This window comes from Mus musculus, chromosome 9 (assembly GCF_000001635.26).
Source record: "Mus musculus strain C57BL/6J chromosome 9, GRCm38.p6 C57BL/6J".
Lineage (NCBI taxonomy): Eukaryota > Metazoa > Chordata > Mammalia > Rodentia > Muridae > Mus > Mus musculus.
Window position 1 is genome coordinate 114,285,931 of NC_000075.6, and position 26,975 is coordinate 114,312,905.

Below are 26,975 nucleotides of genomic sequence, written 5' to 3' on the forward strand. Positions count from 1 at the left end.
AATGGATCTGACAGATATCTACAGAACATTTTATCCTAAAACAAAAGGATATACCTTCTTCTCAGCACCTCATGGTACCTTCTCCAAAATTGACCACATAATAGGTCACAAATCAGGCCTCAACAGATTCAAAAATATTGAAATTGTCCCATGTATCCTATCAGATCACCATGCACTAAGGCTGATCTTCAATAACAAAATAAATAACAGAAAGCCAACATTCACATGGAAACTGAACAACACTCTTCTCAATGATACCTTGGTCAAGGAAGGAATAAAGAAAGAAATTAAAGACTTTTTAGAGTTTAATGAAAATGAAGCCACAACGTACCCAAACCTTTGGGACACAATGAAAGCATTTCTAAGAGGGAAACTCATAGCTATGAGTGCCTTCAAGAAAAAACGGGAGAGAGCACATACTAGCAGCTTGACAACACATCTAAAAGCTCTAGAAAAAAAGGAAGCAAATTCACCCAAGAGGAGTAGACGGCAGGAAATAATCAAACTCAGGGGTGAAATCAACCAAGTGGAAACAAGAAGAACTATTCAAAGAATTAACCAAACGAGGAGTTGGTTCTTTGAAAAAATCAACAAGATAGATAAACCCTTAGCTAGACTCACTAAAGGGCACAGGGACAAAATCCTAATTAACAAAATCAGAAATGAAAAGGGAGACATAACAACAGATCCTGAAGAAATCCAAAACACTATCAGATCCTTCTACAAAAGGCTATACTCAACAAAACTGGAAAACCTGGACGAAATGGACAAATTTCTGGACAGATACCAGGTACCAAAGTTGAATCAGGATCAAGTTGACCTTCTAAACAGTCCCATATCCCCTAAAGAAATAGAAGCAGTTATTAATAGTCTCCCAGCCAAAAAAAGCCCAGGACCAGACGGGTTTAGTGCAGAGTTCTATCAGACCTTCAAAGAAGATCTAACTCCAGTTCTGCACAAACTTTTTCACAAGATAGAAGTAGAAGGTATTCTACCCAACTCATTTTATGAAGCCACTATTACTCTGATACCTAAACCACAGAAAGATCCAACAAAGATAGAGAACTTCAGACCAATTTCTCTTATGAACATCGATGCAAAAATTCTTAATAAAATTCTCGCTAACCGAATCCAAGAACACATTAAAGCAATCATCCATCCTGACCAAGTAGGTTTTATTCCAGGGATGCAGGGATGGTTTAATATACGAAAATCCATCAATGTAATCCATTATATAAACAAACTCAAAGACAAAAACCACATGATCATCTCGTTAGATGCAGAAAAAGCATTTGACAAGATCCAACACCCATTCATGATAAAAGTTCTGGAAAGATCAGGAATTCAAGGCCAATACCTAAACATGATAAAAGCAATCTACAGCAAACCAGTAGCCAACATCAAAGTAAATGGAGAGAAGCTGGAAGCAATCCCACTAAAATCAGGGACTAGACAAGGCTGCCCACTTTCTCCCTACCTTTTCAACATAGTACTTGAAGTATTAGCCAGAGCAATTCGACAACAAAAGGAGATCAAGGGGATACAAATTGGAAAAGAGGAAGTCAAAATATCACTTTTTGCAGATGATATGATAGTATATATAAGTGACCCTAAAAATTCCAACAGAGAACTCCTAAACCTGATAAACAGCTTCGGTGAAGTAGCTGGATATAAAATTAACTCAAACAAGTCAATGGCCTTTCTCTACACAAAGAATAAACAGGCTGAGAAAGAAATTAGGGAAACAACACCCTTCTCAATAGCCACAAATAATATAAAATATCTCGGCGTGACTCTAACGAAGGAAGTGAAAGATCTGTATGATAAAAACTTCAAGTCCCTGAAGAAAGAAATTAAAGAAGATCTCAGAAGATGGAAAGATCTCCCATGCTCATGGATTGGCAGGACCAACATTGTAAAAATGGCTATCTTGCCAAAAGCAATCTACAGATTCAATGCAATCCCCATTAAAATTCCAACTCAATTCTTCAACGAACTAGAAGGAGCAATTTGCAAATTCATCTGGAATAACAAAAAACCGAGGATAGCAAAAACTCTTCTCAAGGATAAAAGAACCTCTGGTGGAATCACCATGCCTGACCTAAAGCTTTACTACAGAGCAATTGTGATAAAAACTGCATGGTACTGGTATAGAGACAGACAAGTGGACCAATGGAATAGAATTGAAGACCCAGAAATGAACCCACACACCTATGGTCACTTGATCTTCGACAAGGGAGCCAAAACCATCCAGTGGAAGAAAGACAGCATTTTCAACAATTGGTGCTGGCACAACTGGTTGTTATCATGTAGAAGAATGCGAATCGATCCATACTTATCTCCTTGTACTAAGGTCAAATCTAAGTGGATCAAGGAACTTCACATAAAACCAGAGACACTGAAACTTATAGAGGAGAAAGTGGGGAAAAGCCTTGAAGATATGGGCACAGGGGAAAAATTCCTGAACAGAACAGCAATGGCTTGTGCTGTAAGATCGAGAATTGACAAATGGGACCTAATGAAACTCCAAAGTTTCTGCAAGGCAAAAGACACTGTCTATAAGACAAAAAGACCACCAACAGACTGGGAAAGGATCTTTACCTATCCTAAATCAGATAGGGGACTAATATCCAACATATATAAAGAACTCAAGAAGGTGGACCTCAGAAAATCAAATAACCCCCTTAAAAAATGGGGCTCAGAACTGAACAAAGAATTCTCACCTGAGGAATACCGAATGGCAGAGAAGCACCTGAAAAAATGTTCAACATCCTTAATCATCAGGGAAATGCAAATCAAAACAACCCTGAGATTCCACCTCACACCAGTGAGAATGGCTAAGATCAAAAATTCAGATGACAGCAGATGCTGGCGAGGATGTGGAGAAAGAGGAACACTCCTCCATTGTTGGTGGGATTGCAGGCTTGTACAACCACTCTGGAAATCAGTCTGGCGGTTCCTCAGAAAATTGGACCTAGTACTACCGGAGGATCCAGCAATACCTCTCCTGGGCATATATCCAGAAGAAGCCCCAACTGGTAAGAAGGACACATGCTCCACTATGTTCATAGCAGCCTTATTTATAATAGCCAGAAACTGGAAAGAACCCAGATGCCCCTCAACAGAGGAATGGATACAGAAAATGTGGTACATCTACACAATGGAGTACTACTCAGCTATTAAAAAGAATGAATTTATGAAATTCCTAGCCAAATGGATGGACCTGGAGAGCATCATCCTGAGTGAGGTAACACAATCACAAAGGAACTCACACAATATGTACTCACTGATAAGTGGATACTAGCCCAAAACCTAGGATACCCACGATATAAGATACAATTTCCTAAACACATGAAACTCAAGAAAAATGAAGACTGAAGTGTGGACACTATGCCCCTCCTTAGAAGTGGGAACAAAACACCCATGGAAGGAGTTACAGAAACAAAGTATGGAGCTGAGATGAAAGGATGGACCATGTAGAGACTGCCATATCCAGGGATCCACCCCATAATCAGCTTCCAAATGCTGACACCATTGCATACACTAGCAAGATTTTACTGAAAGGACCCAGATGTAGCTGTCTCTTGTGAGACTATGCCGGGGCCTAGCAAACACAGAAGTGGATGCTCACAGTCAGCTAATGGATGGATCACAGGGCTCCCAATGGAGGAGCTAGAGAAAGTACCCAAGGAGCTAAAGGGATCTTCAACCCTATAGGTGGAACAACATTATGAACTAACCAGTACCCCTGAGCTCTTGACTCTAGCTGCATATGTATCAAAAGATGGCCTAGTCGGCCATCACTGGAAAGAGAGGCCCATTGGACACGCAGACTTTGTGTGCCCCGGTACAGGGGAACGCCAGGGCCAAAGGGGGGGAGTGGGTGGGTAGGGGAGTGGGGGTGGGTGGGTAAGGGGGTCTTTTGGTATAGCATTGGAAATGTAAATGAGCTAAATACCTAATAAAAAATGAAAAAAAAAAAAAAAAAAAAAAAAAAAAGAACAGAATGCCAACTTTAACAACAAAAACAACAGGAAGCAACAATTACTTTTCCTTAATATCTCTTAATATCAATGCTCTCAACTCCCCAATAAAAACACATAGACTAACAGACTGGCTACACAAACAGGACCCAACATTCTGCTGCTTACAGGAAACTCATCTCAGGGAAAAAGACAGACACTACCTCAGAGTGAAAGACTGGAAAAAAATTTTCCAAGCAAATGGTCTGAAGTAACAAGCTGGAGTAGCTATTTTAATATTGGATAAAATTGACTTCCAACCCAAAGTTATTAAAAAAGACAAGGAGGGACACTTCATACTCATCAAAGGTAAAATCCTCCAAGAGGAACTCTCAATTCTGAATATCTACGCTCCAAATGCAAGGGCAGCCACATTCATTAAAGACACTTTAGTAAAGCTCAAAGCACACGTTGCACCTCACACAATAATAGTGGGAGACTTCAACACACCACTTTCATCAATGGACAGATCATGGAAACATAAACTAAACAGGGACACAGTGAAAATAACAGAAGTTATGAAACAAATGGACCTGACAGATATCTACAGAATATTTTATCCTAAAACAAAAGGATATACCTTCTTCTCAGCACCTCGAGGTACCTTCTCCAAAATTGACCATATAATTGGTCACAAAACAGGCCTCAACAGATACAAAAATATTGAAATTGTCCCATGTATCCTATCAGACGGCCATGGCCTAAGACTGATCTTCAATAACAACATAAATAATGGAAAGCCAACATTCACATGGAAACTGAACAACACTCTTCTCAATGATACCTTGGTCAAGGAAGGAATAAAGAAAGAAATTAAAGACTTTTTAGAGTTTAATGAAAATGAAGCCACAAAGTACCCAAACCTATGGGACACAATGAAAGCATTTCTAAGAGGGAAACTCATAGCTCTGAGTGCCTCCAAGAAGAAACGGGAGAGAGCACATACTAGCAGCTTGACAACACATCTAAAAGCTCTAGAAAAAAAGGTAGCAAATTCACCCAAGAGGAGTAGACGGCAGGAAATAATCAAACTCAGGGGTGAAATCAACCAAGTGGAAACAAGAAGAACTATTCAAAGAATTAACCAAACGAGGAGTTGGTTCTTTGAAAAAATCAACAAGATAGATAAACCCTTAGCTAGACTCACTAAAGGGCACAGGGACAAAATCCTAATTAACAAAATCAGAAATGAAAAGGGAGACATAACAACAGATCCTGAAGAAATCCAAAACACCATCAGATCCTTCTACAAAAGGCTATACTCAACAAAACTGGAAAACCTGGACGAAATGGACAAATTTCTGGACGGATACCAGGTACCAAAGTTGAATCAGGATCAAGTTGACCATCTAAACAGTCCCATATCACCTAAAGAAATAGAAGCAGTTATCAATAGTCTCCCAGCCAAAAAAAGCCCAGGACCAGACGGGTTTAGTGCAGAGTTCTATCAGACCTTCAAAAAAGATCTAATTCCAGTTCTGCACAAACTATTTCACAAGATAGAAGTAGAAGGTACTCTACCCAACTCATTTTATGAAGCCACTATTACTCTGATACCTAAACCACAGAAAGACCCAACAAAGATAGAGAACTTCAGACCAATTTCTCTTATGAATATCGATGCAAAAATCCTCAATAAAATTCTCGCTAACCGAATCCAAGAACACATTAAAGCAATCATCCATCCTGACCAAGTAGGTTTTATTCCAGGGATGCAGGGATGGTTTAATATACGAAAATCCATCAATGTAATCCATTATATAAACAAACTCAAAGACAAAAACCACATGATCATCTCGTTAGATGCAGAAAAAGCATTTGACAAGATCCAACACCCATTCATGATAAAAGTGTTGGAAAGATCAGGAATTCAAGGCCCATACCTAAACATGATAAAAGCAATCTACCGCAAACCAGTAGCCAACATCAAAGTAAATGGAGAGAAGCTGGAAGCAATCCCACTAAAATCAGGGACTAGACAAGGCTGCCCACTTTCTCCCTACCTTTTCAACATAGTACTTGAAGTATTAGCCAGAGCAATTCGACAACAAAAGGAGATCAAGGGGATACAAATTGGAAAAGAGGAAGTCAAAATATCACTTTTTGCAGATGATATGATAGTATATATAAGTGACCCTAAAAATTCTACCAGAGAACTCCTAAACCTGATAAACAGCTTCGGTGAAGTAGCTGGATATAAAATAAACTCAAACAAGTCAATGGCCTTTCTCTATACAAAGAATAAACAGGCTGAGAAAGAAATTAGGGAAACAACACCCTTCTCAATAGTCACAAATAATATAAAATATCTTGGCGTGACTCTAACTAAGGAAGTGAAAGATCTATATGATAAAAACTTCAAATCTCTGAAGAAAGAAATTAAAGAAGACCTCAGAAGATGGAAAGATCTCCCATGCTCATGGATTGGCAGGATCAACATTGTAAAAATGGCTATCTTGCCAAAAGCAATCTACAGATTCAATGCAATCCCCATCAAAATTCCAACTCAATTCTTCAACGAATTAGAAGGAGCAATTTGCAAATTCATCTGGAATAACAAAAAACCTAGGATAGCAAAAAGTCTTCTCAAGGATAAAAGAACCTCTGGTGGAATCACCATGCCTGACCTAAAGCTTTACTACAGAGCAATTGTGATAAAAACTGCATGGTACTGGTATAGAGACAGACCAGTAGACCAATGGAATAGAATTGAAGACCCAGAAATGAACCCACACACCTATGGTCACTTGATCTTTGACAAGGGAGCTAAAACCATCCAGTGGAAGAAAGACAGCATTTTCAACAATTGGTGCTGGCACAACTGGTTGTTATCATGTAGAAGAATGCGCATCGATCCATACTTATCTCCTTGTACTAAGGTCAAATCTAAGTGGATCAAGGAACTTCACATAAAACCAGAGACACTGAAACTTATAGAGGAGAAAGTGGGGAAAAGCCTTGAAGATATGGGCACAGGGGAAAAATTCCTGAACAGAACAGCAATGGCTTGTGCTGTAAGATCGAGAATCGACAAATGGGACCTAATGAAACTCCAAAGTTTCTGCAAGGCAAAAGACACCGTCAATAAGACAAAAAGACCACCAACAGATTGGGAAAGGATCTTTACCTATCCTAAATCAGATAGGGGACTAATATCCAACATATATAAAGAACTCAAGAAGGTGGACTTCAGAAAATCAAATAACCCCATTAAAAAATGGGGCTCAGAACTGAACAAAGAATTCTCACCTGAGGAATACCGAATGGCAGAGAAGCACCTGAAAAAATGTTCAACATCCTTAATCATCAGGGAAATGCAAATCAAAACAACCCTGAGATTCCACCTCACACCAGTCAGAATGGCTAAGATCAAAAATTCAGGTGACAGCAGATGCTGGCAAGGATGTTGAGAAAGAGGAACACTCCTCCATTGTTGGTGGGATTGCAGGCTTGTACAACCACTCTGGAAATCAGTCTGGCGGTTCCTCAGGAAATTGGACATAGTACTACCGGAGGATCCAGCAATACCTCTCCTGGGCATATATCCAGAAGATGCCCCAACTGGTAAGAAGGACACATGCTCCACTATGTTCATAGCAGCCTTATTTATAATAGCCAGAAGCTGGAAAGAACCCAGATGCCCCTCAACAGAGGAATGGATACAGAAAATGTGGTACATCTACACAATGGAGTACTACTCAGCTATTAAAAAGAATGAATTTATGAAATTCCTAGCCAAATGGATGGACCTGGAGGGCATCATCCTGAGTGAGGTAACACATTCACAAAGGAACTCATACAATATGTACTCACTGATAAGTGGATATTAGCCCAAAACCTAGGATACCCAAGATATAAGATACAATTTCCTAAACACATGAAACTCAAGAAAAATGAAGACTGAAGTGTGGACACTATGCCCCTCCTTAGAAGTGGGAACAAAACACCCTTGGAAGGAGTTACAGAGACAAAGTTTGGAGCTGAGATGAAAGGATGGTCCATGTAGAGACTTCCATATCCAGGGATCCACCCCATAATCAGCATCCAAACGCTGACACCATTGCATACACTAGTAAGATTTTATCGAAAGGACCCAGATGTAGCTGTCTCTTGTGGGACTATGCCGGGGCCTAGCAAACACAGAAGTGGATGCTCACAGTCAGCTAATGGATGGATCACAGGGCTCCCAATGGAGGAGCTAGAGAAAGTAGCCAAGGAGCTAAAGGGATCTGCAACCCTATAGGCGGAACAACATTATGAACTAACCAGTACCCCGGAGCTCTTGACTCTAGCTGCATATGTATCAAAAGATGGCCTAGTCGGCCATCACTGGAAAGAGAGGCCCATTGGACACGCAAACTTCATATGCCCCAGTACAGGGGAACGCCAGGGCCAAAAAGGGGCAGTGGGTGGGTAGGGGATTGGGGGTGGGTGGGTATGGGGGACTTTTGGTATAGCATTGGAAATGTAAATGAGCTAAATACCTAATAAAAATGGAAAAAAATAAAAAAAAATAAAATAAGCAAAATACCAGTAACCTGAAAAATCAAGAAGCTGGGAATGCAACCTTTAATGAAATAAACCTTTTACATAGAATATTTGATGTCTTAAAAAACTTTTCTGTGAATACTTCTGCAAATACTGAGCTTTTTGTTGTCTGGCAGCTTGATTTGTCAAGTGAAGGGTTAAATCTACTAAATGAAACGAAGCATATATTATAAGCAGGGAACTAGATGAGAAGCCACAATTTATAACAACTTTTGGGATTAGTATCGCAAGGATGTTACAATATGTTTGAAATTCTTGACCTTATTACAACAGAAATGAAAATTGGTTATGAAATTGTTATAACTGTATATAATGTACTTAACATAAATTTGGTGTGTGTGTGTGTGTGTGTGTGTGTGTGTGTGTGTGTGTGTGCCTGTCAAGTGGAACATGAAAACATGCAGGTTAAAAGAGTGCATGGAATAACGTGACCTATCAGTCCCCTTTCTTTAAAACAGGCTCTCTCACAGCGTCTGGAGCTAGGCTGACAGCCAGCAAACATCAGAAATGCCTCTGCCTAGTCCCCCAGCAGTGTAGGATTACAAATATGAATAGCTCTGACCAGCTTTTCTATGTGTGTGAGGAGATTCCAACTCAGCTCTCCTGCTTTCTCAGCAATTGCTCTTCCCTTAAGCTAATCTTATAAAGCTATTAGAAAGGGTGTGCTGATTTTGTTTGCAAATTTTTAAATGGAATCACTATATATGGCTTGTAAATATGTAAATGATAGTTTAATATTTTGATGATACTGTGTATAAATTTTGTGGAAAAATGTAAGATATAAATTACAATTTATATATGCACATTTATCTTCAGTTTATATTGTTCCTAGGCCATGCAGTACACATATAAGCTTTGTAGAATTGACACAAATTTTAACAGAACATGGAAAACAGGGGTTTTGTACATGAGATGCTTCCTTGACCACAGTTACTGGTGGAGACAGAGTGAAGCACTGAGTCAAGTTTGGGACCAGATACTACTCAAATTTGGTTCAAACCACTGGTGATTTCAATAAGGATGAATGTGACTGCCACCTGTCAGTCACTCCCTGCCCCTCTCCCTTACTATCCATATAGTTTGGAACAACTTTTTCTGGGTTTGTTTTTCTTCTAATGTGTATAGTCGTGCTCTGTTTATGAGTCTTCTGGATGGCATTGAGCTCAACTCTGTCTTTGCTGCTCACAATAGCCACACCATAACTGATCACCTGGATCCCCGTAGCTTTGTCCACCAGATAAGGGATAAACTGGTAAGATTTGAAAGCCTTTATTTCTGGGTAAACTGTCCCTAAGAAGGTTTCTATCCTCTATTTTCTTCGTGGTCTTATCTGCCCAGTGACTTCGGTGAGAAAGAGGTAATACAGAAAGAAAAGATCTCTCTGGGATGAGGGTGGGGACATGCCAGAGGGTTAAGCTACATTCTATGGGCAGTGTATTCTCTTATGCAGTATCAAGAACAAGGTAATTTGTGGGAAGAAACCTCCAAGACTCTATGGATAGTCCAGTACAGATTGTAGAACCACTAGGGCACTTGGAAAATGGAGAAGCATATGTAGAAGGATAAAGGCAAGGAACTGTAAGGAGGACAATTGAGTTGTAGGAGGTTAGAGGGGAGGGGGCGTGGGGCTCTGTAGGACCTACTACATACAGGCAGGAGGCCCTGTGTTTGCAGTGACTAACACAGCGCATTAACCCTACTAATACTGCCTATCACAGTGCAGCCAAACACACCTAAATGATGAGAGGATGCAGGAGAAGCTGACACACTTGTGATGAGCAAAGGCCTTGAGCATAATGAAGAAGCTTCAGGGAAGATACTTGCAGAAAACACATTTCTGAGATTATGAACTTATTCCCCTAAAAATGGCAAGATGGGTAAGGCTGCAACAAGGGAAAGACACAAATAGTGACAGCATGGAGGACAGACACAGCCCTATTCCCAGAGAGGTGCTAAGAGAACTGATGTCCAAACACCTATGCTATGATTCATTAGTCTTGGGAATAGGTGTAATTTACTAGAACTCCAAAGCCCATGTTCTGAATGTTGGAGGCCGAACCAAGAAATTCCTGAAAGCCAGCCAAGGGTGTGCTAGAGCTCAGATCCCACTTCAAACACTAACTAGGTCAACTACATAAAGTCATATCTTAGTTAGGGTTTTCCTGCTGTGAACAGTCACCATCATCAATTCAAGTCTTATAAAGGACAATGTTTAATTGGGACTTACTTAAAGGTTCAGAGGTTCAGCCCATTATCATCAAGGTGAGAGCATGGCAACATCCAGGCAGGCATGGAACAAGAGGAACTGGGAGTTCTATATCTTCATCTGAAGGCAGCAAGTACCAGGCAGCTATGATGACGATCTTTAAGACCACACCCACAGCGACATGCCTAGTCAAACAAGGCCACACCTACTTCAACGGGGCCACACCTTCTAATAGTGCCATTCCCTGGGCCAAGCATATACAAAACCATCACAAGTCATATATTGAGCCCTTCCTCCAAAGTTTTGACAGAATGAGAAGCCACCCCACCCTGTCGAGCACAGGTAAAGCACAAGGAAGAAAGGAAATGCTGCTACAAGACCTGAAGAACAAGGGAGAGGACCAGCTTCTCCTGCAGCATTGGGTTCACACTGTAAGATATTTACCTGCAGGTGCTTGTGAGGAAAGAAAGACGTTTCCTATCAGAGAAGCTCACTCCTATACAGGCTAATACACAAAGTGAAAACAACACTTGGCTGGTTCCATGATGCTTAATCTCAGCTGTCAACTAATGGGATCTGAGTCCTCCAGGCATGGCCTTGGGGTTTATTTTGATTAGATTAACTCATGTTGGGAAGACCTGTTTCCTATAGGTACAATCATTCTCTTGGATGGAATCCTGGGCCATATAAGAGGAAGAAAAGTCAACAGAGGACATTCACTCATTTTCCTTTGCCTCTAAGGTTTGGCTGCAATATCACTCTCCCTTATTTTCTGCATCCATCTGCCCCTTCCCAATTATGGGCTCCAAACTCAATTTTCATGGCAAAGTCAACCTTTCCTTGCTAAAGATGTGTCTTAACTAGGGGTTCTATTGCTATGAAGGGACCACCACAACCATGGCAACTCTTATAAAGCAAAACATGTCATTGCGGCTGGCTTACACAGTGTTTTTTGTTTGCTTGCTTGTTTTTGTTTGTTTGTTTTTGTTTGTTTGTTTTTGTTTTGTTTTGTTTTTGTAAGAGTACTTTATCACTACTTCTGGGAAAGTCAGCCCAACAAAATTTCCAAGGAGAGTTATAACAAAGTATTGGAGAGATCAGCAATTCAAGGCCCATACCTAAGCATAATAAAAGCAATTTACTGCAAACCAACAGCCAATATCAAATTAAATGGAGACATACTTAAAGCAATCCCATTGAAATCAGGGACAAGTCAAGGATGGCCACTCTCCCTATATCTATTCAATATAGTACTCAAAGTGTTAGCTAGAACAATGAGACAACAAAAAGAGATCAAGGGGATACAAATTGGCAAAGAAGAAATAAAGGTATCACTATTTGCAGATGATATGATATTATACATAAGCAACCCAAATACTCTACCAGAGAAATTCTCCAGCTAATAAACAGCTTCAGCAAAGTGGCCAGATATAAAATTAACTCAAATAAATCAGTAGCCTTCCTTTATACAAATGATAAACAGGCTGAGAAAGAAATTAGGGAAACAAGTCCTTCACAATAGCCACAAATAATATAAAATATCTTGGGGTAACTCTAACCAAACAAATGAAAGACAAATTATGGCAGTAACTTCAAGTCTCTCAAGAAAGAAATTGAAAAAGATCTCAGAAAATGGAGAGATCTCCCAAGCTCATGGATTGGCAGGCTTAACATAGTAAAAATGGCCACCCCACCAAAGGCAATCTATAAGTTCAATGCAATCCCCATCAAAATCCCAACACAATCCTTCAAAGACATGGAAAGAACAATTCTCAAATTCATCTGGATAGGCAAAAAAAAAAAACCAGAATATTGAAAACAATTCTTAACAATAGAAGAACAGCTGGTAGAATCACCATCCTTGACCTCAAGCTTTACTACAGAGCAAAAGTGATAAAAACTGCATGGTATTGGTACAGAGACAAACATGTTGATCAATGGAATAGAATTGAAGATCCAGAAATAAAACCACACACTTACAGACACTTGATCTTTGACAAAGAAGCCAAAAACATACAATGGAAAAAAAAAAGCATCTTCAATAAATGGTGCTGGTTTAACTGTCTGTCTGTCTATCTGTCTGTCTGTCTGACTGTAGAAAAATGAAAATAGACCCATACACAAAGCTCAAGTCCAGGTGCATCAAAGGACCTCAACATAAAACCAGATATAGTGTATCTAATAGAACAGAAAGTGGGAAAGACCCTTGAACTCTTGGAACAGGGGGAAATTTCCTAAACAGAACTCCAATGGCTCATGCTCTAAGATTAAAAATTGATAAATTGCAAGATGACCCCTGTTGTTAAATTAGGCAAGGCTGAAAGAAGCTGAGGAGAAGGGTGATCCTGTAGGAGGATGAGCAGTCTTAATTAATCTGGACTCCTGAGATCTCTCAAACACTGGACCACCAAACAGACAGCATACACCAGCTGATATGAGGCCACCGACACACATACATACAGTAGAGGGCTTCCGGGTCTGTGTTCATTCAGAGGTGATTCACCTAACCCTCAAGAGGCTGGAGACCCCAGGGAGTTTAGAGGTCAGGTGGAGTGGGGGGTAGGGACATCCACATGGAGGCACAGGGGTGGGGTGGGGAGGAAGTATGGGATGTGGAACAGTCAGAGGGTGAACAGGGAATAAAATATGGAGTGTAAAAATAATTAATTAATAAAAAAAACCCAAGAGTCCCACACTTGGGTGTTAGGAGTGGCAGAGGAGGAAAGGTCTAAGTGTTCCGGGAAATACAGCCTCTAAAGAACGGAGCCAGAAGCACATCACACTCAAACTCACCACTGTGAACTAGTATACACTTGAAAGAGAAAAAGCACAGAAACTTCAATATTTCTCTGTCCTTAATGATCTTTTCCACCCCCTTTGTCTCCCAAGCACAAGTTGTAAGGTGACTACTCCTAGGGCTGTCAATGGACCTGACTAGGAATGCCTTTATCTAATGCAAATTTCATTCTCATTCTTGAGACTTTCCACATCTGTGTCATCCATATCTGGAACAAACTGGCTGACATGCAGCTCAGTCATTTGTGCCTACTGCGGGAGAAGCCAGGAGTAGTCGTAGAAGGTAAATCTCAGCTTTCCTCTGGTTTGCCATTAGTTAATGAAAAGCAAAGATGACAGTTAACTGCATCTTTAAATTCTGTGTATTTCTACTGATGAACTAGATAAAATAACAATATTCACATATTAAAAACCACAGCAAAACTTTTACATAGATTTATGTAATTGAACAGAATTCGTGAATTCCCACCGTACCTTCTGTTGTGACAGGTGCTGTTTCTTTGGAGGTGCCAGGGAGGACTACAGGTCTTCTCAGTTTAATGGGGGCCACCACTCGCCTTCGAGAAAATTTCTTTAAGATTGCAGAAACTGGGAATACATTCATAGGAAGAGTTATGCCAGCTTCATGGCAAACACACAGAGGACACTGAGAAGGGTTGAGTGTACATTTGACTGTATTTCTTTTTAGGTAAGTCACTGTAATTAGAATGGCGCTGCAGGAAGATCACTGAATTATTGTACAATTTACTGAACATCACATGACTATGTAGATAAAGAATACTATGTACCACATGATGTTGTAGGTAAAGACTAAATTAATTCAGGTGCATCAACAGAGAAAGAGGCACAACCTGATTACATGTTGTTGGTATAGTGCCGGATAGGCAGCATTCAAATCCCATTTAGAGCATCACAACACAGAGACGTACATTCCTGCATTCCCTCTGTGATCACATCATTGTGCCAGTAAACTTGAAGTTTCATAAAGACCCACAGAAACCTTTCTGGTGTACAAGATAAGCATACAGTGCTAAATCACAGTGAAAAGCACACGACTGCACATGTGCTCTGTGGTGTTGTGGAATGTGAGGATAGTCCCACTAGACAGCAAGGATGAATCCTGAGCAGGAAGTGACTGTGACATCAACAGTGCCAGTGGCTGTTTGCTTTACTTTTTTTTGCCTATCCAGATTATTTGACAGCTTATGCAGAATATATTATATCAATGTAGTTTGGAAGGTAAGGAGAATACACCTCCTCTGGTTTTTTAATCCCTGGGCACTGTATTAGTTCTAGCCATGCTGCTCTGGCCATACTCCCTGACAGAAATAAACAAAGAAATAGATACTCTGTCTGCCTTTGATTTCTGACTCAATATATGAATTTCCAAGTTGTAGAAGGGCTCTGAACCAGCAAATAGAATAGGTCCTTTCTCCAGTGTCTTCTGCCTGTTAGGTTCCTATCAGCTAGTAACCATCAAATACCCACACCAAGAGGCAATTTATGCTTGCATATCTTCTGTGATGCCTCAGACTCCAAGTCATTCTAAACCAAGTTGTCACGTGAAGTTTGGACAAAGAATGCTGGTCAAACGTGTGTAAACCCTTAACATGAGTTGACGTGAGATGTGTACGTGTACACAAGGAATGAGTGTCCATTGGGTCTGCTTATTGTTTCCTCATCAAAATTTTTAATAAAATATTTTCTTAATTGAGAACTCCATAAATGTATTTTGATCCTATTTATTCCCACCCTACATCCCAACTCCTCCTGGTTCCATTTCTGTCTCTCCACTCCTTACCTACTTCTAGTCCTTTTCAGGACTTGTGAAGGAATACAAGCACACAGCCTGGCCTTGCATGGCCCTGATGAAGTTTGAGCACAATCTTGTAGCTAAACTGTATTATGATTTCTTAATTTATAAATTTTTGACTAGAAAGTAGTCTGGATAATTGAGGTCTTTTTCTTGGAAAAAAGATTTAGACATGCCTTGGTGAACAAAGGCCCCTTTTGAAATAAAGGAATCACAGCTGAACACAGAAACCACAGACACATGGCCATTATTTATGACTTAGAATGCCGCTTCCTTTAAAAAACACAACAACATCAGTAAGCAGCTTAGATCACAGTTCTCCATCACACAAAAGACAAAGTATTACACAATTACCATCTAAAATGTGTCTTAGAGAAATTCCATAATACATACCACATCTTCGTTTTTTCGATGTTGCCTGTAATTGAAAATGAAATATTTTAAAGCTTAGATCCTGTTGAGTAGTGCCTGCTAAAGTCTCTGGTCTTTCCATTGACATTTTCTAGTTGCAGTCAAGATAGAAAGGAGCAGTCAAGTGGAGATTATGTTAATGGATCCATTATTTAGTGATGTAACAGAAGAGCTGGAGCTCTGTACTTCGAGAAAAAGACCTTTCACATGTTTTTTCATGCTTCGAAGGCAGAGTCTGGCCTCTATGGAAAATTCCCTAAACTATATCGCATACCATCTTGAAAACTTGTATTTTTCATTAAGAAGTTTTCTGTTTCTGTGACCTATGTTAGAAATAATTTAAGTGTATGCTCCAGGGTTTGATGTGTTGAATGAAGCTCCATGTGCCGAGGATGTGCATATTAAATGCTCAGCCAGTGAGATCTTTAAAACATGAGAAGCTTTAAAAAGTCATATACCTGAACAGTGTCAGGGTTCAATTGTGATACCCACTGAACCATAAGGGAACCATTAAACTAAGTTTTCTAGATGAGAGAAAGAAAAGGCCTTCTTACCTCTGCCATTTTCACTGGTCCTTTCCCCTTGTCCACTGACAAAGCTGCACCATCAGAGCATTCAGCTACCACTAGGGGGACAAGAAGTGAACAGTGCTGCTTATTGTTTACACTGGGCTTTACTTGATGTGGGTAAAAGTGTAGGAGTTTAATTCATGTTACTAAACCTGATGAACAATATGGTTCTGCTGCTGCTGGACTGTTTGCTCATAAGGCAAGTTAAACAGAGGGAAGACCTAAAGACAACCGAGGATGTACCTGTCCATGTGGTAAAAGTCTGATTCAGATGCCATACTAAGATTTAACAGCTTTTCCTGTCATATTGTATCTGAGAAGGGTCTGTTCAGTTCTCTCCCAGTGATCTTGTCAGTCTCAAGAGCTTTGTGAGGGAGAGACATTTAGTGAATACAAAAAGACCTAGTTATCCCAGGGCTGAGGATGGGGACATGGCTGGGGTTAGGCCACACTGTGTAGACAGTGTGTTCTAGTACACAATGTCAAAAATAAGGTAACAAGAAACGGGATCACAGGACAACATGGCAATTACCAAAGAGGAGGAAGTGGATAGAGAAGAATAGGGCAAGAAGTAATAAGAGGAAAGACTGAAAAGGGAGGGAGGTAAAAGCAGAATCCTGCGTCTCAGACACACGTGGTTCACAATCTGTTGATAGACAATGTTCATTAAGCCTATAAGCATTACTGACATTTGGTACCAAACCACTCTGCATACTGAGAGAATCCAGGAGAAGCAGATATCCTGAGGGGTTTAGGCTATAAGCCTACTGAAAAACTATAGTGAAGCCATTTTGAGGAAAAAGACTTAGATTATAACTACATGTACACATGGGTCAGACCATGCCAAGAGTGAGACACTCAAGTAATGACAGCGCACAGACAGGCACATCCTGTGGTCAGATAGGTGCCTGGGGGCTGAATCCCAGGAGTCAATGTCCTTTATCTTGAGGAACATAGGCAGTAATATAAGGGAACTCTTGAATCCACCCTGTGCATCTTGGAGGATGAACCTAGAATACCTCAGAAAAAAACCAAAGATGGGTCAGAATACAGACATTTTCTCTCCCATTAAGTCACAGGGTCCAAGACAGATGACTACCTCTAACCACCACTTAGTATGCTAGTCAAATTAAGGAGCATAGGCTGTTCAAGCTAAAGACATACATACCAAGAAGACCCTACTCTGATAAAACCAAGAAGCTACGGGAAAGAATTTGCTTATTTTGCATCATTAGGACCATAGTAGAAGTGGTCATTTGTGTGCACAGAACACTATCCACCAGCAGAGAGATTGGCTCTACCATAGAATAAAACCACAAAATGACCATCATAGTTTGTGGGCACTGTGACCATTAATGTCACTAGTCAAGCTGACAAGATCCAGATCCCCAAACACATCGGCAGGACGTTACCTTGAGGTGATAAATTGAGGTAGCAAACTGGGCCACTGTTAGTGCCACCGTTCTTCAGGCTGACATCCTTGACTGTCCAAGAAGGTGAGCTGGACATAAGCACTCTGTTTCTTTCCTCGTGTTGCACGGAATCTCTGCCTGAAACTCCTACAACTATGGTTCTCAGCAAGTCTGCACTCCATACTCAATCTACTGTGCTGAAGCAGACATTCCTTTTCACTACAAACTGGGACAGTGCCTTTGGCACAGCTAGACTGAAAAGTGTTAAGTGTGAAAGACCACCTTCAAATCACAGAGCCAGAAGCCAAGAATACACAACCTGACAGGGATCACCTTGATGCCATTGAAAGAAAAAGAAACCCTTCTACCCCTCCTGCCATTTCCCTGTTTCTACTCTTCTTTCCCCTTCCCTTAAGCCTCCCAAGCACAGGGTGTAGCACACCACTCCAGGGACCCACTGCCAAGGGGTCAGACCAGAAATGCTGTGAGCTAATTCCAAGTCTGTCTTCATTCTCCACACTTTTGATAATCACAGGGTCACTCTTGAGACAGTTGAGATTAAATCCATCCACATTTCAAGTGTCTGTGAACAGGTCATAGACAGGGTGGCTCAACTGTTCCTGTCTGCAGCAGGTAAAGTGACAGTGACGCAGACAGGACTGAGCTCATTTTTCCTCTCTTTATCATTACTCAATGAGAACAAACAGTGAGTCTTATATCCATTTTTAAATTCTGTGGTTGAATCTCAACTAATGAACTATGCAAATTAACAGTATCTACATAGAAAAGTACTAATATATTCACAGTTTTACATGTATCATAACAGTAGGCTCTGTAACTATGAAACATGATTCAGGCTTTCATTTCCACTGTACCTTCTAGGTTGTCTTGTGGTTTTCCTTCACAACTTGTATCTATAAAGTCACATTCTTGAGCATCCATTGGGAGGAGACTGCCCCTCCGACACTTGTTTCTCAAGAACGGAATCCCTGGGGATGCATTCACAGAGACAATGACGTCAGCGTCATTGCAGAAAAACAGAGGGAATCAGCAATGGTTCTGTGTTGGTACCTTCCACCTCATGACCATTCTTCAGGCACCATCATCAGAGCTACAGTGGTATTTTGGGAAGATCACAGAGTGCATTCTACACACCAGCATGCATTACACTGATGGTGTAGGTAAGTCAATACTTCATGTCAGTGTGACCATGTACAGAGAAGAGAACCAGTGCTCTCCTATGTTAGTGCTGTACCTGGTAAACAGAATCCATATCACTCTTAGGTGATGCAAACAAAGTGAAATTTATATACTCGTTCACTCCTGTGTGGTTTCACTAGGATGCTTAATATTTGACTCCCTATGAGGCTTCATTGCAAAATATGAGTGCAAAGTACATATGCACTATAATATATATGTATATATATACATATATATATAGGATGTAATTTATATAGTATATTTTGTTCATATATATACGGAAATTTATATAGTATATTTTATTTATCTTTAGTGTAATTTATGCTCTCTCTTATTTCTGAGATGTGTTCACTATGATGTTATACATAGTTATACATCCTATGACAATTCTCAGTAAAAAGGATATGGATATGCAAGTATATATTGATTTGTGGTGTCTGTTAAATGATAGAAGAGCCAGCTACATATGAATAAATCTAGGTAGAATGAGGTTCCAGCTGGTTACTCATACACAAGTATATAAACACACACACACACACACACACACACACAATTATACAAGCTAGCCTTCAAGGAAAAACACTGCTATATGACAGAAGAATGAGTGGCATATGAGTACATCTAGGTAGGGTGAGGTTTTAATTGGTTACTCATTTCAAGTGTATATCCACAGACACACACTCGAATAAGCTAGGCCTCAAAGAAGCACTTATATTATAAAATTGTCTTGTGGTGTCTATTAAATGAGAGAAGAGTCATCTACATATGAATGAATCTAGGTAGGGTGGGGTTTCAGTTACTTACAAATGGAAATAGAGAATGTATTTATATTTTTTCATGTAAGGTAAATATATTTATTTCTATCTAGCTTTCCATACATTTGTATACTTTATACATATTCCACATAGGACAGTACAGAAAATTGTTAAGAGAATGTGATACTCATTTTGCATGTTTTGAAGCAAGGAAGGACTAAGCTTTGGTGACTCAAGTCTTGTGATTCCAATTCTTTCTTTTTAATGTATTTACTTTCCCTGTTTACCTAAGAAGCTATAGGAGGGCCCTAGCTTAGTAGAAATATGTGGTCTTCCTCTAAGAACTTCAACCTGACAGGTGCCTCTCAGTGAGTGATTCAGATGACCACATTGAGATATTTTCTAAAAACTGCTCAGTTTCAAAGTTACTCAAGACCAAGTTGTCACATGATGGTTGGGCTGAATAGAAACTTCCTTTCAACTAGCCAAGCCTGGACATGTCCTCAACATAAACTGACAAGAACAGCAGCCTGGTGCATTGGTAATATAATAGGCAGTGTGTGCTCATATCACTTGGTAGGTGACATCTTCATTGCCCATCTATGTGGCCTTTCTTAGTTTCTGCTTAGATAGTGGTACTGACTGCAGGGCAGTGAGAGTGCACCATACCTGGTCATGCCTCCCTCACCAGTCTGACCTTCTCCGTTTTCTAAATTTTTTTGTGGGGGGGAAAGGTGTCTATTCTAGTCTAGCATGTAATTCAGTCTACAGAAAAGAATGTCCTTGAACTTGTGTTTCTCCTTCCTTCACTTTACTAGGATAAGTATTAATAGAATTGAGCCATCTTGGGCACATTTTATGCAGAACTAGGATACAAGCTTTGGGTCCTGACATGCTAAATAGGTACTGAGACAACTGGGCTGAAGCTCCAGGCCATATTCCAATAGCTCCCTTTAATCAAACCACAGCATAGCAAAGTACCAAAACTGTAGTTGCACTATGCAGAAAACACTTGAAATAATATTGAGTTTCATGCTTCACTGCTAAAAATATGTGTCTACTCAGTATTAACACTCAGAATGTGGAGACTGACTATCACTCAGAGATAAAACTCTTGGAGCATAGAGTGGACCTGACTGTTAAAGGTATATTCTCTTGGGTGTGGTAGTGTAATCCCTTAATAAGTAACAGCACTCAATAGGCAAAGGCAGGTGGAGCTGTGTGAGATGTGGGCCAGAAAGTTACACACACACACACACACACACACACACACACACACACACACACGAACCAAAATTTTAATTATCAGTTACCATCTTAGGTCACAGAGTTGCATCAGACAAAACACAACTACTGTTTACAACAATTCTTATCTTAGTAATTCCACAATACGTACTATGTCTGCTTCTTTTAGAAGCTACCTGCAAATGAGAAGGAAAAATACATTATATTCCATAATCATGCAGGGTAATATATGCAAATGGTTTTGATATATGTGTTGTAATTTCAGTAAGGATGAAAAATCACAGTCAAGTGATGACTATATTAATGGATACATTATTAGTGGTTGCCACAAATTATATAGAGCATTGTAAATGTGACAAAACCAGTATCTTTCATACTTTTTCTGATTCATAGGTAGATCAAACAAACATGTTTGGCCTCTAGAGGGTGCCCAAACCTACATCACATATGAAAACTTGTATTTTCAGTAATCCATACTCTATTTCTACTGCCCAGGGTTTAGAGCTAACTTGAGTACATGACCCGACGTTTGGTGCATAAGAAACCTACGGTATCTAGCATGTGGGTAGAGAGTGCTCAGTTTGTATATTCTTTCAAACATGAGGACTAGGATAAACTGGAGAAACCCACTTGAAAGCGATTATCCTCATAATTCAGGACATAACGTTGCACCACATTGTGATGTATTGAGATAAGACCAAGTTGGCACAGTTCCTCCATTCCATCCTCTTCCTAAGTAAATGCTCTAATCCCCATGATGCTTCTGGCTAGTGTCATGACTCCAATGTGATACCCACTGATATATAAGGGAACCAATGAGATAAGCTTTATACCTTAGAGGAAGGAAAGCCCGTCTTACCTTAACCCTACGCAGTGGTGACTTTTCCTCGTCCTCTTCTGAAGTTGTACCGTCACCATGTTTAGCTAGCAGTAGGGGAACACAGAGTAACTGTCAGCTCAGGGCACTGCTTATTTACTTGATGTGGGTAAAAGTGAATGGACTTAGTATATGTAACTAAATATAGGAAACAAGGTGGTTGGGATAAAGCTGGGCTGTCTTCTCAGAAGGGAAGTAGAGGCAAAGAAAGGATTTGGAGAGAAATTGTTGGGAACAAGCAAAAGAAACTTGCCCCAAGTACTGTCATTTTTTTTCCAGAACATAATGATTTTTCTATACCACAACACCCATTTTTCATCCTTTGTTCTCCAAAACACAATGGCTGTTTCTAACTACAGAGTAACAAGTGGACTGGATTGGTAATACTGTAAAACCTATATTCTGTATCAGTTTACATAAGGAAAGCCTTTATCCCTAAATCCTTATTGGTAGAAAATGTCACCATAACTTAGCACAGATGCTCTTCATTTGCAACCTCAAATACTCTGACATTCTGGCTGTGGGGGTCACAGTTCAACTCCCAAGTCTGTTCTGTGTCCCTGATCAATGAGTAGCAGCTTGATTACAAAAAGGATTTGTCATCAGCCTTGACCTGGTTTTTGAGTTGTGATGGATCTAAGCAGACACTATGGTAAAACAAGGAACAGAATTTGCTCTCTAGGAAATGATAATCTAAAGCAATTTGAAGGAATCTGTTTCATAATGTAACAATAAAATAAATCTGTCAGAAGCTTTTTTTTAATATTTCTTATATTTGGGAGGCTCAATAACTGTCTGTCCATCCAGCAGAGGTGAACCTTTTGTACCCAGTTCTTTCAGTAAACCGTATAGGTTCTGGGCTCAAATTCCTGTCTTCAGTCTTTACAGCAAGTACCTTACTGGTCCCACAACACAAATCTTATGATAAAAATCGGAGATAACAGTTCCTGAGGTGACTTTTGAGCACAGGACAATCACTAGTCCCTCTTCAGCTTCTGCTGCCACCAGCAGTCTTTTACATTTGTTCATAGAGTAAAGGTCTAACCCAGATGGCCTACTGACACTGCCTTTCCTGGCACGCTTTCCTTGAGAAAGCTTCTTATCTGTTCTCTTCCAGTGATCTTGTCAGTCTCATGAGCTTTGTGAAGAAGAAAGATTTAGTGAATAGAGAAAGACCTAATATATACCCCAAGCTGAGGCTGGAGACATGGCTTGGAGTTAGGTCACACTGTGTGGACAAAGTTTGCAGCATCAACAATAATGCAACAGTGGAAAGGGATCACAGATGCTTCCATGGTTGGTAGACATATAGTCCAGAGTCAATATGGCAACCAGGAAAAATGAGAAGCGGCTGGAGAAGGATGGGGTAAGAGGTAATAAGAGGGAAGCCTGAAAAGGTGGGACTAGAAGTTGAATCCTGTATCTCTGACTCAGGGTTCAGAAGCAGATAGACAATATGCAGATACAGTCTATAAAAGGCCAAAACCAACTGCAAAATGGGAGAATACAAAAAAAGCAAACACACTTCTGAGGAGCCTAGGATGTGAACCTATGAAAAAAGTTATAGTGAAACTACTAAGAGGACAGACATTCCTTAGATTTTAATCTCATCTCCCCAGAAAAGATGGGAGAAGTCAGACCACGTTAAGAATGAAAGACTGGAGTAGTGACAGCAGAGAGGAAAGAAATATCCTATGGCAAGATGGGTTCCTGAAGACCTGATCTGCAAGAGTTGGCATCTTTTATCCTAAGGAACATTGGCAGTGTGTTAGGAGAACACTTAAACCCAGCCTCTGCATCTTGGAGGCGAAACCAAGGATGCCACTTAAAACCCCAAGAACAGGCCAGTTGTATACCTTTTCTCCTGCATTAAGTCAAAGGGTCCTAGATGAATGTCGGCCTCTAACCTCCCTTGACTCAGTCACTTAATATGCTAGTCAAATTAAGGAGTATAGGCTGCTACAAGCTAAAGATATACATTAGGTCTTTGTCAGGGCACTGCTAGTGTTTCAGGGAGGTCATGGTAGAGAACCCTATTAGCTATTTGGCAGTCTAATCTGTGGTTGTTCTTTAAATTGGGAATAAATGGTCACATGGCGACCAAGAATGCATTACTACTACAAAAAAGAAAAATACCCAGAAGACCACAGGAGCAGGATCTCCATCCTACATCATCAGGATCAGAGTGAAGGCCTTTATCTATAGGTCATTTGAGTGCACAGGAGAGGATTGTATCTCACCATCAATACTGGTTTACCCTAAGATAAAAACCCACAGGGACCATAACAGTGTGTATGTGGTGACATTTTATCTCAGTTGGATCTTATCTGAATCTCATCTCAATTGGATAGGATCGAGATTGCCTTGTTATGCCTGTGGAACTTTATCTTGTGGTGATAAACTGAGGTAGCAAACTGGGCCACTGTTAGTGCCACCTTTCTTCGGGCTGACATCCTTGACTGTCCAAGAAGGTGAGCTCGACATAAGCACTCTGTTTCTTTCCTCGTGTTGCACGGAATCTCTGCCTGAAACTCCTACAACTATGGTTCTCAGCAAGTCTGCACTCCATACTCAACCTACTGTGCTGAAGCAGACATTCCTTTTCACTAAAAACTGGGACAGTGCCTGTGGCACAGCTTCCATGGAGATCTGTTAATGACAGTGGGAGCCAGGCTCGGCCATTTGGCAAGAATTGACATAGACTGAAAAGTGCTAAGTGTGAAAGACCACCTTCAAATCACAGAGCCAGAAGTCAAGAATACACAACCTTACAGTGGTCACCTTGATGCCATTGAAAGAAAAAGTATCCCACAGAAACCTCCTACCCCTCTTGCCATTTCCTTGTTTCTACTCTTCTTTCCCATTCCCTTAAGCGTCCCAAGCACAGGGTGTAACACACCACTCCAGGGACCCACTGCCAAGGGGTCAGACTAGAAATGCTGTGATCTAATTCCAAGTCTGTCTTCATTCTCCACACTTTTGATAATCACAGGGTCACTCTTGAGACAGTTGAGATTAAATCCATCCACATTACAGGTGTCTGTGAACAGGTAATAGAGAGGGTGGCTCAACTGTTCCTGTCTGCAGCAGGTGAAGTGACCGTGACGCAGACAGGACTGAGCTCATTTTTCCTCTCTCATTACTCAATGAGAACAAGTGACAAATTTGAAATCTGTTTTTAAATTCTGTGGTTGAATTTAACCTAGTGAAGTATGCAAATTAACATCATCTACAGAAGAAAAGGTTTCTAAGCTGATCGTCTTTGTTTTCCTTGTATCATACCTTATGATCTACAACAACTGGATATAATTTAATAAAATTATTCTATTTCCTCAGTACCTTTTGTTTCATTTTGTGGTTTTTGTATAGATGAGGAAGTTGGGGCTTGATGTTCTTCAGCTTCCATGGGAACAACAGGATTCTTGTGGTGGATATTTCTTATGATTCTAAATACTTGGAATGCATTAACAACAGAGACAGGTTATGTTAGCTTCATGGCAAAAAAAAACAAACAAACAAACAAACAACAACAAGCAATCAACAACCAAACCGAAAACCCACAAAAAACATTAATGGGTTTATGTTTGTACGTTCTGTCTCATGACCTTTCCTCAGGCACCATCATCAGAGTTACAGTGGAGCTTTTGAAAGATCGCTCAGTCACTGTGCACACCAGCATGCATTACACTGATGGAGTAGGTAAGTCATAGCTTCATGTCAGTGTGACAATGTACAGAGAAGAGCAGCAGGTCTCTGGTACGTTCACTACAGTGCTATATATTTGATACCCTAATAATCTTAGTTCAAAACAAAATTATATATGGATATACAATTACACACACACACACTCACACTCACACACACACACACACACACACACACACACACACACAGCTAACCCTCAAGGAAAAGCACATAGAATTGCTTTGTGGTGTCTATTAAATGACAGAAGACTTGTCTACATATGAATGCGTCTAGGAAGCATGAGGTTTCAGTTGGTTTCACATGGGCAGCAGAGAATGTATTTATTGTCCCTATTTACCTAAGAAGCTATATGTGGTCTTTCTCTAAGAACTTCAACCTGACTGGTGTCTCTCAGGGAGTGATTTGTTGATCAGATGACCACATTGAGATATTTTCTAAAAACTGCTCAGTTTCAAAGTTACTCAAGACCAAGTTGTCACATGATGGTTGGGCTGAATAGAAACGTCCTTTCAATTAGCCAAGCCTGGACATGTCCTCAACATGAACTGACAAGAACAGCAGCCTGGTGCATTGGTGATATAATAGGCAGTGTGTGTTCACATCACTTTGTAGGTGACATACTCACTGCCCACCTGTATGGCCTTTTTTAGTTTCTGCTTAGATATTGGTACTGACTGCAGGGCAGTGAGAGTGCACCATACCTGGTCATGCCTCCCTCACCAGTCTGACCTTCTCTGTTTTTTAAATTTTTTTTTGGGAAAAGTGTCTATTCTAGTCTAGCATGTAATTCAGTCTACAGAAAAGAATGAACTTGAACTTGTGTTTCTCCTTCCTTCACTTCTCTAGGATAAGTATTAATAGGATGAAGCTATCCTGAGAACATTTTATGTAGAACTAGGATACAGACTTTGGGTCCTGGACATCCTAGGCCTGATCTGACAATGACACAACTGGGCTACTTCATATTCTCACATTAGTTTCCCTTAATCAAACCACAGTGTAGCAAAGTGCTAACACTATAGATGAACTATGCAGAAAACACTTGAAATAATGATATTGAGTCATGTGGTTCGCTGCTGAATATATCTTCTCAGTATTCACACTTAAAATGTGGAGACTGACCACTACTGAGAGGAAAGTCTCTTGGAGCATAGAATGTACCTCCCTTTTGTATGTGTATTCCATGGAAGTGGTAGTTTACTCCTGTAGTCAGAGGCAGATGGAACTATGTGAGTTCCAGGCCATAAAGAGAGAGAGATGGAGAGAGAGAGAGGGAGAGACAGAGGAATAGCTAGTTTCAAGAGAGTCATGGATACACAGTAACCCTGTCTCAAAACGAAAAACAAACAAATAAAACCAAAACAAAATATCCTATATATTTTTTTAAAAATTGGATAGCAAAGATCAGTATCTAGG

At 40.2% G+C, this 26,975-nt stretch overlaps 1 protein-coding gene across 5 annotated transcripts in view; it reads right to left on the minus strand.

Moving 5' to 3' along the window:
* Positions 1–26,975, minus strand: part of 4921528I07Rik (RIKEN cDNA 4921528I07 gene) — a 79,370-nt gene that overhangs the window by 48,236 nt on the left and 4,159 nt on the right. For 3 of the 5 annotated variants that reach the window (XM_035096924.1, XM_035096926.1, XM_035096925.1), the window contains exons 4-9: positions 25,194–25,307; positions 21,837–21,901; positions 21,129–21,153; positions 16,351–16,421; positions 15,779–15,803; positions 14,047–14,160 (exon numbers count right to left, since the gene is read on the minus strand). Coding sequence is in view for 2 of the 5 variants with exons in the window: in NM_001384245.1 (NP_001371174.1) it covers positions 14,047–14,160; positions 15,779–15,803; positions 16,351–16,421; positions 18,653–18,766; positions 21,129–21,153; positions 21,837–21,901; positions 25,194–25,307 (528 nt within the window). In the remaining 3 variants the exon portion in view is untranslated. Of the gene's footprint in view, positions 1–14,046; positions 14,161–15,778; positions 15,804–16,350; positions 16,422–18,652; positions 18,767–21,128; positions 21,154–21,836; positions 21,902–25,193; positions 25,308–26,975 lie in introns of all 5 variants that reach the window. The other 2 variants (NM_001384245.1, XM_035096923.1) reach the window with 1 other exon arrangement.